This window comes from Ammospiza nelsoni, chromosome 1, assembly GCF_027579445.1.
Source record: "Ammospiza nelsoni isolate bAmmNel1 chromosome 1, bAmmNel1.pri, whole genome shotgun sequence".
Taxonomy (NCBI): Eukaryota; Metazoa; Chordata; class Aves; order Passeriformes; family Passerellidae; genus Ammospiza; species Ammospiza nelsoni.
Genome location: NC_080633.1, coordinates 34694816 through 34709972, shown reverse-complemented (window position 1 = coordinate 34709972; position 15157 = coordinate 34694816). Strand labels below are relative to the sequence as shown.

Here is a 15157-nt window from a genome sequence, read left to right as displayed (position 1 = left end):
TGGGGAAAATGTGACTAGGTAGGCAAAGAAATAAACACACAAACCAAAATTAACTAGCAAGACTTAGTGAGATAAAGTTCTACAAAGGCAAAGCACTTTTAAAGGAAGGAACTTACTGTACTATGTGCCTACTAAAAGTTCAAACATCTCTAGAGGGCATTTTGGAGAAAATAAAAACCACAAAAACTCTATTAATTTCATTTTCTCTCTTCTGAAAATGCTCTGCACTATGGTCGTCCTGCACCATCTAGCCCCACAAGTGCTTCCTTCTCATACTGGCTACCTTAGTGGTACTAAACTATTAATATCAGTTTTATCAGTGTTCAAAATATAAACAGAGATTTCATTTAATCTAATCTCAAGGAATTTTATCTGTCTGCAAAAGTACATTCTGTACAAAAGCAATGTAAAAGCTATAGTATTATAGTGGTCACGCCTATAACAAGCCTTTCTACACAAGTGTGTTGGCAAAACAATGCAAGGCTAAGTCTACTACATTTTTATGAATAGGACTATCCTTTTTTCACTTTCTCTTACTTTTTTTGAGGAGCTTATGGTGTATTTTTATTGTGTTGGTATACGTTTATTCTCCTCATATACCTTTGAAACAAAGAATGCATTATTTATACCTACACAAACAAAACCACCTTAGACATGAGAAAGGTGTAGAGAAAGATGTTACTATAGGGATAAAGCTGCATCTTGTAATGAGAGTTAAAAATCAGAATTCAAGGACCATAATGAGTCCAGCATTAGACTTTTCACTCATTCCTCTACATTTAGCTCCCCTCTCTCCCACCCCCCCACAAAAAAACAACAACAAACAAACAAACAAACAAACAAAAACCCCAAAACTGAAATAACTTTTCTAACTCAGTTCAGACTTGATAGGAGTCTAGACCAAATTGGCAAAGGGGCAATGACTCTGAAAATGTAAGGTACTGAAGAAGCAGGCTGGAATGCAAAAAAAAACCCATGTTTTCTAAGTACTGTGTGATTATATGTAAAAATCAGGTTTTAAAGACTTCCAAATACCTTATTTGGACCATACCTCAGTACAAATTTCTGCCAGTATAGCTGCTCAATGAGGAGTCACACCTCTTCTCATCACAAAAAAAAAAAATAATCAAAAACAAGATGGTAGTCAACCTCTTCCCTGCTGAGGAGAAGGGTAAACATAGCTCAGTAGCTTTATTCACTTGGCAGCCTTCAAATGGCCCAGTGAAAGACATGACTGAGCTTACAAAAATATTGGTGTAATTGAATCTGTGGAGCTTCCAATGTTTTGCAAAGTGTTATCAAGCAGAAGAGTTTCTGTGTTTGTGTCTCCATTGCTTTAATACAGAGATTTTTCTTTTTTTCTCATGCCATAATCTGTCTCAGTGCTCAGCTGAGAGGCAATGAGAGGCAATGAGAGAAAGAAGCAACTGGGTGAAGGGGTGAGATCAGCCTACTGAATGGTAACACTCTCACATGTCACAGCAAAGCTACCACATGACCACAGCCGCCTTCACTGCCCACAAAATTTCTTTATGTTGAGCTAGGTTGATTTAACAATATTTAACTGTATTGCTTTATAGTGGTAAATATAAAAATATATATGATAGGAGAGCTGAGCTCATATATATTTAGCCTATTCTTTCTGTGCTAACATATAATTGAGTGAAGACACGTTGTGGTGAGACCCGAGATCTGTGCCTCATGACTCCCAGAAGTCTGTAAATGATACTACATAACAGCTACAAAAAAAGCTCTGACCTAATGACAGTAACCTAATGACTGAGGGAGCACCCAGCATCCTGGCACAACAGAGCAAGGCAAGTTTTTCTGTCAGGAAAAGAAGTTAACTACTTTGTTCCAAAGAGATGAACATGGCAGCTTCAGGACTGGAGCTGAAGCTTTGCTCTGAGATGGCAGCACTGGCCTGCCTCCAGCCTGCCCTCCCTCAGGGCGTGGTGTGCTCCCTCACACACCCTCCTGAAGCTCTCCCAGAGCTGCCAGCGGGGTCTCCAGATGCTGGGCTCTTGCAAATTTTATTACCCTGTGTTAGGCCTTTGGGAAATGCACTCTGGGCACAATTGTACTGGGTTTGCATGGCAAAATTTTGGCAGTGGATGGGTTCTACAGGGCTGGCTTCTGTGAATAGATGTCCCTGCAGCCCAATCTGACCCTAGCGGGACAAGCTGTCCCCCTGCAGCCCATAGAGGTCCACAGTGGGGAAAAGATCCACCTGCAGCTCATGGAGAACCCCACACTGGAGCAGGTGGATGTGCCTAGAGGACACTTCCCAAAGGCCTCTGGGCACATCCACCAGGAAGCCTATGCTGGAGTGGGTTTGCTGGCAGGATCTGTGACCCCTCAGGGGACCCATGCTGGAATGGTCTGTTCCCAAGGGACTGCACCCCATGGATGGGAGCCTACACTGGAGCGGTTTGTGAAGATCTGCAGCCCAGGGGAAGGACTCATCCTGGAGAAGACCAGGGAGGAATGCCTCCCATGGGAGGAAGCCCACGCTGGAGCAAGGGAAAAGTGTGAGAAGTTCTCCCCCGGAGGAGGCAGAAGCGGCAGAGTCAACGTGGGATGAAGTGATTGCACACTCCGTTCCCCAAACCACTGAGGGAGGAGGAGGTAGAAAAATCGGGAGTGAAGTTGAGCCCAGGAGAAAGGAAGGGATGGGGACGAAGTGTTTTAAGTCTTGGTTTTTATTTCTCATTATCCTACTTTAATGGCATTGAAAACAAATTAAATTAATTTCCCCAAGCTGAGCCTGTTTTGCCCAAGACAGTAACTGGTGAGTGCTCTCTCCTCATCCTTATCTCGACCCGGGAGCCTCTCGTTGTATTTTCTCCCCGCTGTCCAGCTGAGGAGGGACAGCGATGGAGCGGCTTTGGGGGGCGCTTGGCGCCCAGCCGGGGTGAAGCCCACACAACGACGAAGCCAGTCACAGAATCACAGAATGGTTTGGGTTGGAATGGGACCTTGAAATCATCTAATTCCAACCCTCAATGAGCGCCAACTCTTATTTGCCACCTGACTCGGCAAAACAGTGCAGGGCGGCTTTTTCCATCGCCCCGAGGGCCCCGTCTCGCACACAAGCTGTCTCCGCCAAAACGCCGGCGCTCCATTCCTCTGCCACTTCAGTCAAGCCTCCTCCCCCGGCAGCAAAGCAAGAAGACGAAGCGGCAGCGGGCAGGCACAGGCAAGCGGAGCTGGAAAGGAACGCCTTCGCGGGAGCCGCGGGCGGCGGGATACGATGTCCCACCGCCCCAATGAGGTGCTCCAGCGCCGGCCCGGCCCCCGCCCCGCCCCGCAATCCGGCCCCATCCGTCACAGGGCGGTGGGCGGGGCCGACCGCCCGCAGGGAGGACGCTGCGCACTCCCATTGGCTGCGCCCCGCCGAGCGCCGCCCGTGGTTGGCTGCGGCGGCTGCCGCTCGCGGCGCGCGGGCGGTGGCGGCGGGCGGCGGCGGGCCGGAGGTCACTCGGCACGGGGGCGCAGCATGGCCGCAGCGGTAGTGCGCAGGGGACCTGCGGGCTGGTGGCGCTGGCACCGGCGGGTGATGGGTAAGGACCTACCCCTTCCCTCGGCTCCAGTGGCCCCGCTCTGCCGGCCGGGCGGGGAAAGGCCGAGCGTCTCCCGGGGCGCGCAGCTGCCGCGCTGCCCTTGGCGGCCGCGGGCCCTCCGAGCCCGGTGCAGCTCCCGGGCCGCCTCCGTGTGCGGCATCCCCGGTGACGGAACCCCCGGGCGGTCATGGCTGGCACGGCGCGCCACCGCTGCCGCCTTATTCGGGGCTCCACCGAAGCTTCGGAGCGGCTTGGCTTAGTAAATGTTTTCACTCATTCGCTTAAAATAGCGTGCCTGGAAATCATCAGAGCCCGCAAAAGCCTCCTGTGGCAGCAGTGACATATCTGCGATACCTGTTACCTGGGTTTGGGCTGTTCAGCTCTCTCGGTCACTGCATCCGATTATTTTCTTTAAACCGAGGGCAGATCCAGCGGCACCTCCTCCTGTGTCGGCTCTGCAGGCGCTGGTGCTCACCTGTGCTTGGTTCACGGGCAGTGGAAGGAGCAGGCACTGCAGATGTCCTGTTGGTGCAAGCAAAGGAAGAACGTATTTGTAGAACTGGAATTAGACATTTTCCATTTCCAGAAAAATCACACAGCTGTTCCTAAGTAATTTAATTTCTGAAGTAAATTATTAAAAATAAACCTTCAGTAGGCTTTTCACTGTCATTTTGATGGCAGTCTGTGGTCATGTATGTCACTCTGTGGTTAGGCTCCCAACACATAGGTGAAGGTGTTTAATTAGCAAAGTAGAAGAAATAGATTCTTTTAAATGGTACATGGTTCTAAAATCTTGACACTTAGGGAAATGTTTCAGGAATTACTAAATTTCTTGTAAGTGGGTAAATTTAAAAACATTGTAATTCCCTTTTAAGCCTCACTTAAACTAATGAATGAAAAGCGTCTGACAATTTTGACGTTATCTTGCAGTGCTCTTTTTGCTCCACTGTCTCTTTTCCACTGATGCTTTTTTTTGGTAGCTATGGTTCTGATGTTGTGATAAGTAATAGTTCAGGTACAGCAGGCATGTTGGTCTCATGCTAGTAAAGTTAAATACAGGGGACCTGTTTATGTGTTTAGTACCTTTTGTGATACCACAATTGAAAGCAATAGCTTTCAAGGATTTTTGAACTTTCTGTGCATGGTAACTGTCAGTTATTTTTGTAAGAGCTTTGAAATCCACTGTCATGGTCAATTTCCAAATGATCTGCTTTAATGTAGTGCAGATGGTGAGGATCTTGTTTCTTGTGGTGAGCGTAGGTGTGAAAAGCAAATCACCACTGGTCCTTAAAGTTGGAAAATACAGTTTGTCTTTACCTGAAGACTTGGGGAAAAAACTGTAACTAAGTCTAAGGAGAAATTGTGACTCTCCTGAAAAACTTCCATAGAACAGAATTTCACCCACAGCATTTAAGCTCAGACTTAGTGAGTAGTGACTGTGCTGAAAGTACTCTTGACTCTGAGAAATGTTTATGGGATGAAGGTCTAAGCTTTAAGCCTTCTTAAGGGCTAAGCTCTATTGCTTAGTTATGTGTTCTGGCTTCCCCATCTCTAATGCATTTACTGAGTTTACCATTCTTTTCTTTAGTCTGACAGTTGGGGTTTGAGTGGTGATTTCATCATCTGTCCTGAGTGAAATGCCATCCTTGTGAAGGGTTTGTGCCAGCTCTGAGAGCTGTCCAGCACCACAGCTTGGCTAGCAAGCACGCTGTCTTCCTTCTCTTACTGAAGGCTCCTTGGTTGCCTGGTCAGTTGCTCTTTGCAGCTGACCGAGCCGACCGTGATGGTTTGGTTTTTCTGTATGTTTATGCTAGAGATTGTTAAATTGTCTAGGAGGAAAATAAAGAGCTGAGGGCAGATGTTGGAGGAGCTTCTTGGATGTGTATGTTTGTGCGTTAGTCAGCTGGACAGAGACTATGCAGTCTTGTGTTCTGCAGCTGGCAGGCACTGGCAGAGGCGCTTCATAGAGAGGGTTTATATGACCTTACTTAAAAATATATTATTGATGGATATGGAGAAGTCCCTCCTGGGGACTCCTGGGGGAGAGGGAAGAGGAGGTTAGTGAATGAGAAAAGAAGATTTTCTGTGAATGGAGATTCATCAGCTGAGGGAGCTGTTCATCAAAGACAGTACCATGCTAGAGAACAAAAATGTCCTTACTAGTAGTTTTGTTGGAGTGGAGTGGACTTGTTCACTTCATAATTAAATAGAACTTTTGCTGGTTTAACAATACATTTTCTGACTCAGGAGCTCTGCTTGAACTGTTGAATGACTATCTATGCTCTGGTGCAGAGAAGCTTTGATTACTAAGCGAGGATTATGACAGAAGATCTGCTGCTCAGAAGTCCAGCGCATAACTTAGTTAAGGAATCAAGTGTACACTTCATATTCTTTTTAGATGAAAAGTATTTACTATATGATTTTCTCTGTAAGGTATTAGCAAACATTTAATGAGGTATAGGTAGAGATAAAAATGATGTATAAGAAGACACTGAGTGTTGCAAGATAGTGTCTCTGGTTTTGATCACTAGACCTTTACAGAGGCAAAAAAAAGCAAGTGGGATGTTTTCAATGTAAAGCTGGCCAAATTTAGAGTATTGTAGTCGTCTTAAATTATTATTTTGGCAGAGTGCACTTCTCGAAATCATTGCATAACCTTTAAAAGTCAGTGACCATGGGGCAATTTAAATTGCATTGGCAAAACTTCTAGGAGCAGAAGGATTCTACCTTTGGCCTCTCTAACTTCTATATTTCTTCTTCCTTTTCCCTCCCAGGATCTACTTTCAGTAGAGGTTTTATAAATTACATACCAAAGTCCACAAAACACAGAAGCTCACTCTGATCCTTTCTTTCAAAGTAGGAAAGAGAAAAGGGATGATAACTTCTGTTGTGCTTGTACCTGAACTTCAGATGCTAAATCAGTGGGAAAATCTTTCATTTAGTGGCTCATATTGAATTGTCATCGTGTTCCTTCTCCTTGTCAAGTGACTTCATGTGTATTTTCTCATAAAGCCCCAAGCAAAACCAGCAGCTTCAGTAACTGAGCTTACTCTGAGCATCTTCCCATTATCCTGTTAAATCTCACATATTGAAAAAGAGGATCCAGAGAGATCAAGATCATTAATATTCACTGATCCAGAGAGATCAGTATATTAATAAGAACTACAACCGTTCTGATTAGGAATCTCCTATGGGATGGGGCTGTGTGGACTCTCATCCTTGTGCCATTTGGTGAATATGGCTCAAAGTAAGTTTTATAAAGCCAAGAATCAAGTAATATAGTTGAAATTATATTTTGGGAACTACTTGGTTTTCAGTCTTGTTCTTGTCCAGTTAGAGTACAAGCACATTGGATTTTTTCCAGGTCTGCTGTCTGTGGTTCTACCAGCTATTATTCCCTTTTTGTTTGATTACAAAGAGATGTCCTCAGTTCTGCATATTATAGTGTTTGTGCAGTCAAGTATGTGCAGTGAAATCAGGGCACCCCTGGAGCTGGAATTCACTCTGGAAACTGTAAGACTCGTTACTTTGGGAGATCGTGTAAAATGAAATGTAAACATCTGAAATTATCTAAACTTGTCATCATCCAGGTTAAACAGAAAACTGCTTTCAGTATCTTTATATATATAAAGCTTGAAAAGACAAGTTTTACATCATTGACAGGCTAAGTATTCTGAAGACAGGATTGCAATCTGTGAGTTTCTGAAGTTACTTTTCTAATAGTTGCATTTTGTTCAAGAAGAGACATTCAAGAGATTCATAAACTCTTGCTGATTTTTTTAATTAAATTGGTTTTAAGGCAAAATTCTTGTGAAATGGCACATTAGGTAAAGTTCTTCTATTGTAGACTGACTTTTCAAAGCAAAAAATCTGTATTTTATCTGTATTGGCCATAAGCCCCAAATTTAGTGAGGGTGTCACAATTGGGTCTCCTCATCAATTGAGTTTTCATAGGCATGAGATCTGCAAGCACGTATTCCCTAAAGAGAATAATGAAGAATCATCTGGGAAAAGCCCAGTTTCTTTGGAGTTGGTATAGCTGTAGCTGGTTTTGCTCACAATTAGCTTGATTTACAGATTAATCCGTATTGCTGGTTCTGTTCCCAGAGAAGGAGAATTAGTTGCACATGGTATCAGTGATTATTTTAAAAGTAGATTCTGTTGCTTCTCTTCTGATGTTCTGACCTCTCTTAGAAGTTAAGTGTGGACTGGGCATTTTTCCAGCCATGTGATTGCAGCAGGTTACTGTGGATTTTATGGTCAAAGTAAAATGGGATCAATACTACAGGGACAGTTTCAGCAAATGCTTGTACAGTTGATGGAATTAGTTAGCATACATGATGTGGTTTGAAGAATATCAGTCCTTAGATGTTTGAATTACAGTTATTTCAAAACTGAGTTTGTGCTACATATCAGATGCTAAAAAATGCCAACATATGTGAGCTGGACATCACATTTTGTAAAATCACCTGTGGAGGTTTGTCTAATGGGAAAACATGAATATTCTTGTCTTTTAAAACATCCTCTTTTTGGCAAATCCCCACTGTCTTAAGTAGTCATTTAAAATATGCCATGCATCTAAATGTAGTTGGTTCAAATTTAATTGAAATCATCTCTGTTAGATCTGTGCACTAATGTAATCAATCTTCTAAACCAGTTTTCCTCTGATTGAGTACCTGGAAGTCTGAAGATTTTTCAAAATGGTTAATCAAATTATTTAATTTTCAAGTGTCTTATGTAATACTGGGCTGTGAAAATTAAGCCAAAATAAAGTCAGAAACTGACTCAGGATTTGAACAACTTCTCTAGCAGTCCCAGTTCCCATGGATTTGAGTATGTTTTAGCACATAACAGAAAGTGGTCTCTGATTCATAAACTGAGATTCAAAAAAAATCAACAGAGACAGACAAAAGGAGAAATAATAGAGTACAATGACACAAAACTTAATAGTACTGCTCAGCAAGTTATCTTGTATCACAGCCTAACTTTTGCCATGCCTTTTTGGGGATACCGCAAAATGAAAAATTTTAAGGGAGGCCTTATATTAGAGGAATGTGTTCATTTCATGGATATTTACCTTGTGAAGAGCTGCCTTAGAAGCACAATGTAAGTGCATGTTGGCAATAGGCACGTCACTGCAGTCTAATTACCACTGAAGTCTTAATATTAAGGTGTGATGACAGTCTTGAAAAGTCATCAAAGCAAAGCAGTCTTTAAAAGCAGGCAGGTTGCAGAGGAGGAGTGAAAGTAGCATGGGCAAAATGTCTTTCCCAATTCCCAGAATGAAGATCAAGGCAAAATATTGTCTTTGAGGCAGGTGACCAGGTTCTGAAGCAGCTGAGATCTCAGATGTGATGGATGAATCAGTGAGATTGAAGCAGATCATGGATGATTCTTTTAGGCTTTTGTTGGGTGATAGGCATCGCTGCTGGTGTCAGCACTGATAGCAGAAAAAGGTATCAAGAATGTTTTCTGAAGATGCTGAGTTTGAGGTGATGGTTAGATGTCCATGAGATAGTGTGAGAAAAGAAGAGATCAGGATAAAAGTGAAGAGTCTGCGAGAATGAGCCTAGGTATGGTAGTGAGACTTATTCTTCTGATAAGGTTACTTGGAATTCACAAAAACAAAGAAAACAAAGGTTTCAAAGAAAGGCTTCCAAAAGCCTTAAATGTTTAAAGCTAGCTTAGGTTGCTCATAGTGCTCTAAGGTTGCTAGGAGGATGGAGGTTCCACAGCTTCCCTGCATTGCCTCTTAGAGTACGGAACCTTTTTTCCACATCAGGGATGCTTTTCTTATTTCCAGCCAGAGTTTTCCTTCCTGCAGCTTTTGGCCATTTCCCCATGTCCCATTTGACTATACATCTCCCATGTCCCATTGGAGTATACATCTGTGAAGAGTTCAGCTTCATTTGCTCTATAACTCTTCTTTCCTCCCCCTCCATAGGTAGTAGAAGTCTGCAGCCTTTGTCTCCCAAGCTCAGCAAAGACAGTTCTCTTAGCCTCTGCTCATAGGCCATGTTCTCCTGCTCCTTGGTCATATTTATTCCTTGATGTTTGCTGGGCTGTCTGCAGTTTGATCACATCTCTTGGTGTATTTGCTGTATAGAAGAATGCCTGGTTTTTTTTGACCTCCTGCATCTGCTCTTGCTGATGCAGTGCAGAATGTCATTAACCTTTTGCTGCAAGGGTGCACTGCTGACTCATGCTCAACCTCCAGTCGATGGGAATCCACAGGGTCTGCAGAGCTGCCAGCTGTCCGGCCAGTCAGCAGCCTGTAATGACATCTCCTGTCCCAAGTACAGGACATAAATTTGTCTTTGTTGAACTGCTTGAGGCCTATTTCTCCAGTCCTTCTGAATAGTAGCCTTGCCCTGCCATTTTTCAGACAGTCCCCCCAGTCTGGTGTCACACATGATGTTGCTGAGGGTGCTTATTTTTAATCATCAGTCTTTGATGAAACTCTTAAACAGCTTCAGTTTTGACCTGTGAGGAACATCATGTGTAACTAGACTGTTGCTAGTCTTTGAACTACTGATCACTGTTATTTGAGCCCAACACTCCAGACAGTATTTCTTCCTTCAGGCAGTTTTGCAGTCCCATCCAGTCCATACTTTCTTCATTTGGCTATTGGGATAGCAGAGGAGGAGAAGTAAAGCTCTCAGAACAGAGGAGTCTGTTCTGAAAGCTTTACTGAAGTCAAGGTAAATAAGATCTACTGGTATTAAGGGCTAGAGAAAGAAAGATGCTTAAAACCAGGGCTTGAAGCTCCTCAGGAAGTGGGAAGCTTTGAGCTAACTAAAGGAGCAATTTTAGATTAGTGCAAACGAAGGACTGGGGAAGATTGACTCATAGAAACAATGAGAAGAAGATTTTAAGATGTTTGTTATGGCTGATGATGCTGGTTTAGGGTCTTTGTTCATTTGTTCCCTGGTTTTGACATGTAGCACTTCTTAAAAAAGCAATGGGCTCTTTTCCTGACTTATCTCAGTTTTCACTAAGCATTTTCCCAGCGCAGATTTATTTGAAATTGTGCTACTTCTCTAGCTATGTAATTGCTGCAGGCATCTGTGGAAACTTCTCAGACCAAAGTTCTCTCAACAAACCTGATTTATTAAATGTGGCACTTCCAAAACAGTGCGGCAGATGAAAGAGCATGACCATTGCTGGCTAAGAAGGAGCTTAAAGTCAGAAAGACTTTAAAATGATTAATCAAGTGTTATTGGCCTAGAGAGGATTCTTTGCTAAGCATTGAGACCTCTTAGAGTCTCGATCCAGCTTAGGCACATTTTCTGTATGTGCACTTTAGAGCTAGAGTATTTCTGTAGTTAGCTTTGTTTCTGTCTGCTTAGTTGACACATACTTTAGTGTTTATTCTGCATAAATTTTCCTTTGTCATAAAGGAGAAAGTATTTTATGGAATTGGCAAAGAAATCTAGTCACTGTCAAATTGTGTTGCCTTTGGATTTGGAGTGTTTAGAGTGATGAGACAGTGATTGCAGTAGATGAATGCCTGCAATGCTGCTCCTGTCCAGAATTTGGTGCTCACTAGCTTCTGGGAAAAGGTAACTGACTGGAACTGTAGTGTTTTCCACAGCTTGTAGGTTAGGCTTTATTCTGTCTTGGTAGTACAGTGAATAGAATACAGAGGTTATTCCTGTGAAGAATTAATATTTTTTTTAAAATACTATATTTTATTCTAATTTTCAGTATTTAAACTGTGGTTGCATGGCTTAAAGGATTTGCCATGATTTGCTATGGAGATTTTCACCTTTAGGTTAGTGACTTGTAGCTCATTGCAGGATCAGAGAATCTGTGAGGGGCTGCATGAAGTAAAGTGGCAGCCCCTGTCTGTTTCTAGGGAACACGTGCTGCATCCCATGGCTGCAAGCAAAGTTGCAAATAAAGAGTCTGTAAAATATATAAAATTGCTCTTTGCATATCAAGTTAGAATTTAGACACATAATAAAACACAGAAAGTCCTGCATATTTTAAGTCTACTTTCAAGCTCTTCTCGGATCTTAGCTTTAAGTACTGTATTTTTTTGAAATGCCCACATTTTCCTAATTACAATAATTTTCTTTGATATGTAGAAAAATCATTGTGGGATGGTATTTGTGGCCCAATGTGTGCTATAATTTAAAGTTTAAATTATGTAAAATAGGATTCACATTTGCTCTGTTTTTAATCATAAAAATGTTAAAATAATTGAAAACATGTGGTGACTTTTAGTATGTCATTGTTGAACGTCAATTCTAAATGCAAATATTGATGTTTATTTTTTTGAAATCAGTGTGTTCTAGGACTATGGCTTCCAAAACCCCAGTTGGATTCATTGGGCTGGGTAACATGGGAAATCCAATGGCAAAAAACCTGGTAAAACATGGATATCCAGTTATTGTGTATGATGTCTTCCCAGAAGCTTGCAAAGAATTTCAAGACTTGGGTGCTCAGGTATGGTAATAAACTTCTTTATTTCAGTAATAGCTGTGTGTGTTGAATGGTTCTTGCATGCAATGCAACTAAATAATCTGGGTTTTTTTCTTGGTTAAGAATACAATCAGAACTGAAACAGCACAATAAATACAATCTGAATCTGTGAGGTTTCAGGTAGAGGAAAGATATTATTCTATGCCAAGTAATTTTCCTTCTGTTAGCTGGAATTGCTACCTTGTCAAACTTCTCTAGCTGTCTTTTTTCCCCCCACTTTTTATGAGAGTAGGTTGATGGCCTGTTCTGTCACCTCCTGCTTTCTCCTGCTTCCTTCTCCCCCAGGTCTAGATGGCCAGTGGGCTGCTTTTCATCTGGTTCCTGCTTTGACCTTTTCAGGTTAAATGACCCTAGTTAAAAATTCCTGCTGGCATAGCTGTAAGGGTTATAGGGACATATGAGCTTTCCTGCTGCTTCAAGGTGTAGTCCTCAGGGGCAGGGGAAAAATCTAATTATTTAAGTGCTTATTCTCTTGGAGGTGAGGAAGGATATGCTTAGAGAAGAGGAAGGAATGAAAAGGAAGAAGGAGGGAAGGAAATTGATTATATTAGGGAGCTTTACCTTCCTGCAATATACCCTGAAAAATCTTGGCCTTGTTCCAGCCAGTGCTATTACTTTTCTTAATCTGTTAATACCCTCAGAGCCCCATTCTCTCAGATGGTTGTGTCATTTCTATGTGTCTGTAACACATTTAAATGGTTTTGACATACTTCAAAGCTGTCACAATTTAGACAGTTGTGGGCAAATGGATACGTGCTTAAAACACAGAAAAAAGGAGTGCAGTGCAGAAATAAACCTGTCATGTAACAATGCAGAGTATATAAGGGAATTTTGCTGTAGTGGCAAGGAAATTTTAGCTAGGTCTAGACAGAGGAACTGTGTGCCTTGAAGGTCTAAACTGTTGAAGCTAATTGCAACTGTTTTAAATAATGAGGTAAGATCAAGATTCCTAAAATAAAGATAAAATGATACCACACAGCTGTTAGTAATTAATTGCAGCTCCCCTTGAATAATTACAGAATCTTGGCCTTAAGTGGGAAAGTAAGCTTTTCACCTCTCTGCCTAGCTCCCGTTCCTATTTTGTTAAAGCAGCCAAGACCCTCAGGCATGAACCAGACGTGTCTTGAGTAAGACTGGGCAAATGGAAGAGATTGTTTTGAACTATTGGTTGTATTTTTAATTCATGTTCTGCAGTGGGATCTCTTTTCTGTGACTGCCCATGTTGATAGCTTTTTGCCTTTGTAATAGAATCCTTGGCATTCACTGCAAGACGTGACGTGATAATAAAGGTGAACTGTAATGCCTTTAAAAATAAAGTCCAAGGTATGTTTTGAGATCATAAATCACTGAGAGAATACATGGCTAGGCTTAAATACAAATAAAACACACTTAAAGAAAATATGTGAACATAACTTCCTCTTCTTGATCTTTAGGTGTAAATCCTACTCCAGCACTTTTTTCAGGAGTTGAAAACTTGTGGGTCCATGGGGTCTTGTAGAAACTGCTGTAGAAGGAACATTGGGCTCTAAGGGCTGCTTTCTCTTTGGTCTGGCTGTAAGGGTAAAACCATCAGGAGTGTTACAGAAGTGAAATGACCCCAAGAGACAGTAAACTTAGTCAAATGTCCATTCTTTTAAGGCCAGCACTGCTACCAAGGTGTATTGGTGGATGCAGGATGCCTGACCATAAATCTGCACAATCTGCTACTCCACTGAAGTAAACAACTGGGATGTGGTAAATGTCAGAAAGTGGCCACCCACCTGCTAAAAGTGAATAGTAAGAGGAAAACTGGCTGAGCATGAGCATATGGAACCACTTGGGGTGAAACTTGGAGGAAGTTGGAAGGCTCACACAGCGGAGTAACTGCGTGTCATACTTCAGCTTACAGGTCTTTGTATATAAATCCTATCACAGATTTAGAACATTGAGAATGTCACTGGAGTCACCTGATGCATAAAGCATCATAAAAATAGAACTTTCTTTAGTGTACAGTAAGAATGCCATTTCAGACAAACAATAATTAATTGACTTACTGTAAATATAAGTAAAACAAAATAGGCAAGCAGTTTGGAACAAATACAAGCAGATGCATCTAAGGGCAGTACCAACAACCAGCAGTACACAGAAAAGTCTCTCCTATCCAGTTACATACTGCAAAAGTTTGCTTATACTAAACAAGTATCAGAACATGTACAGGGCTGCTACTCTGAGCTAGTATAGTCTGTATTGATAATCAACAATTAGTGTTTGGTCTGTTTTTTAAAGTTATGCACATATTCTTAATGATTTCAAATGCTTAATGTTTTGTAATAGCTTTCAAATCATTCAGCTTTGTTTCTGAGACATAAAGTCCCAAATAAAATAGAGGTTTTATATGTTGCTTACTGAACCAGGTTGGTATATTTTTTCAGGCAATATTATTCATGTTTGTTAACAGTACCAAAAGGCCAAGATTTGTCTATTCCCACTTTTAATTCCCACTTTGTTTTGCTACTTACTTCAAGGTAGCAGAAAGTTTTTCCTTTGTATGGTTGTAGAAGTACTGTTCCAGTCTGTGTACCTTTTTAATCTAACTTTCTTCATGTAAAAGGCATCTTACTATTTTGGAAGACGTGGATGGAATAAATGAGTTCCTGTTTAGATGACTACTGTACTATGTCTTGTTTGTACCTGTTTTCCTTAAGAATTATTTAAAACTGTAACCAAACCCCAGCTATCTTCCATCTATGTAGCCAAGCAGACATTTGAAGCTGATGTACTGTTTCATTTGTGTGCCCAATGTAGTATATTTTTCAACTTCTGGTTGAAAAATGCAAGTGGGCCACTGAGTCTTCAGCTGATACCCTCTAAATGTCTAAGAATATTGGAGGTCATAGTTTCAAAGAAGAAGACATATATAGATTCAGGTTCTAATTTCAGACTTCCTCTCTCCACCTCTAATAATACACATTGAGACTGAACCAAACCAGATATACACAGAACTAAAGACAAAGGTGTCATACTTCTCTTTAAAGAGGTAGGTTCTCTCATCTCCAGGGTCGCAAGCCATAAAATCAGCTAATCAGATATAGAAGGTTTGCTGCTTATAATTGCCTCATTTATTCCTG

At 41.7% G+C, this 15157-nt stretch overlaps 1 protein-coding gene across 1 annotated transcript in view; it reads left to right on the top strand.

Moving 5' to 3' along the window:
* The first annotated feature begins 3475 nt into the window (after positions 1-3475).
* The window catches only part of HIBADH (3-hydroxyisobutyrate dehydrogenase), an 85730-nt gene continuing 74048 nt past the window's right edge, over positions 3476-15157 (top strand). Inside the window, exons 1-2 of the mRNA XM_059469484.1 lie at positions 3476-3563; positions 11854-12014. Coding sequence (XP_059325467.1) covers positions 3500-3563; positions 11854-12014 — 225 coding nt within the window. The 5' untranslated portion in view covers positions 3476-3499. The remainder of the gene's footprint in view (positions 3564-11853; positions 12015-15157) is intronic.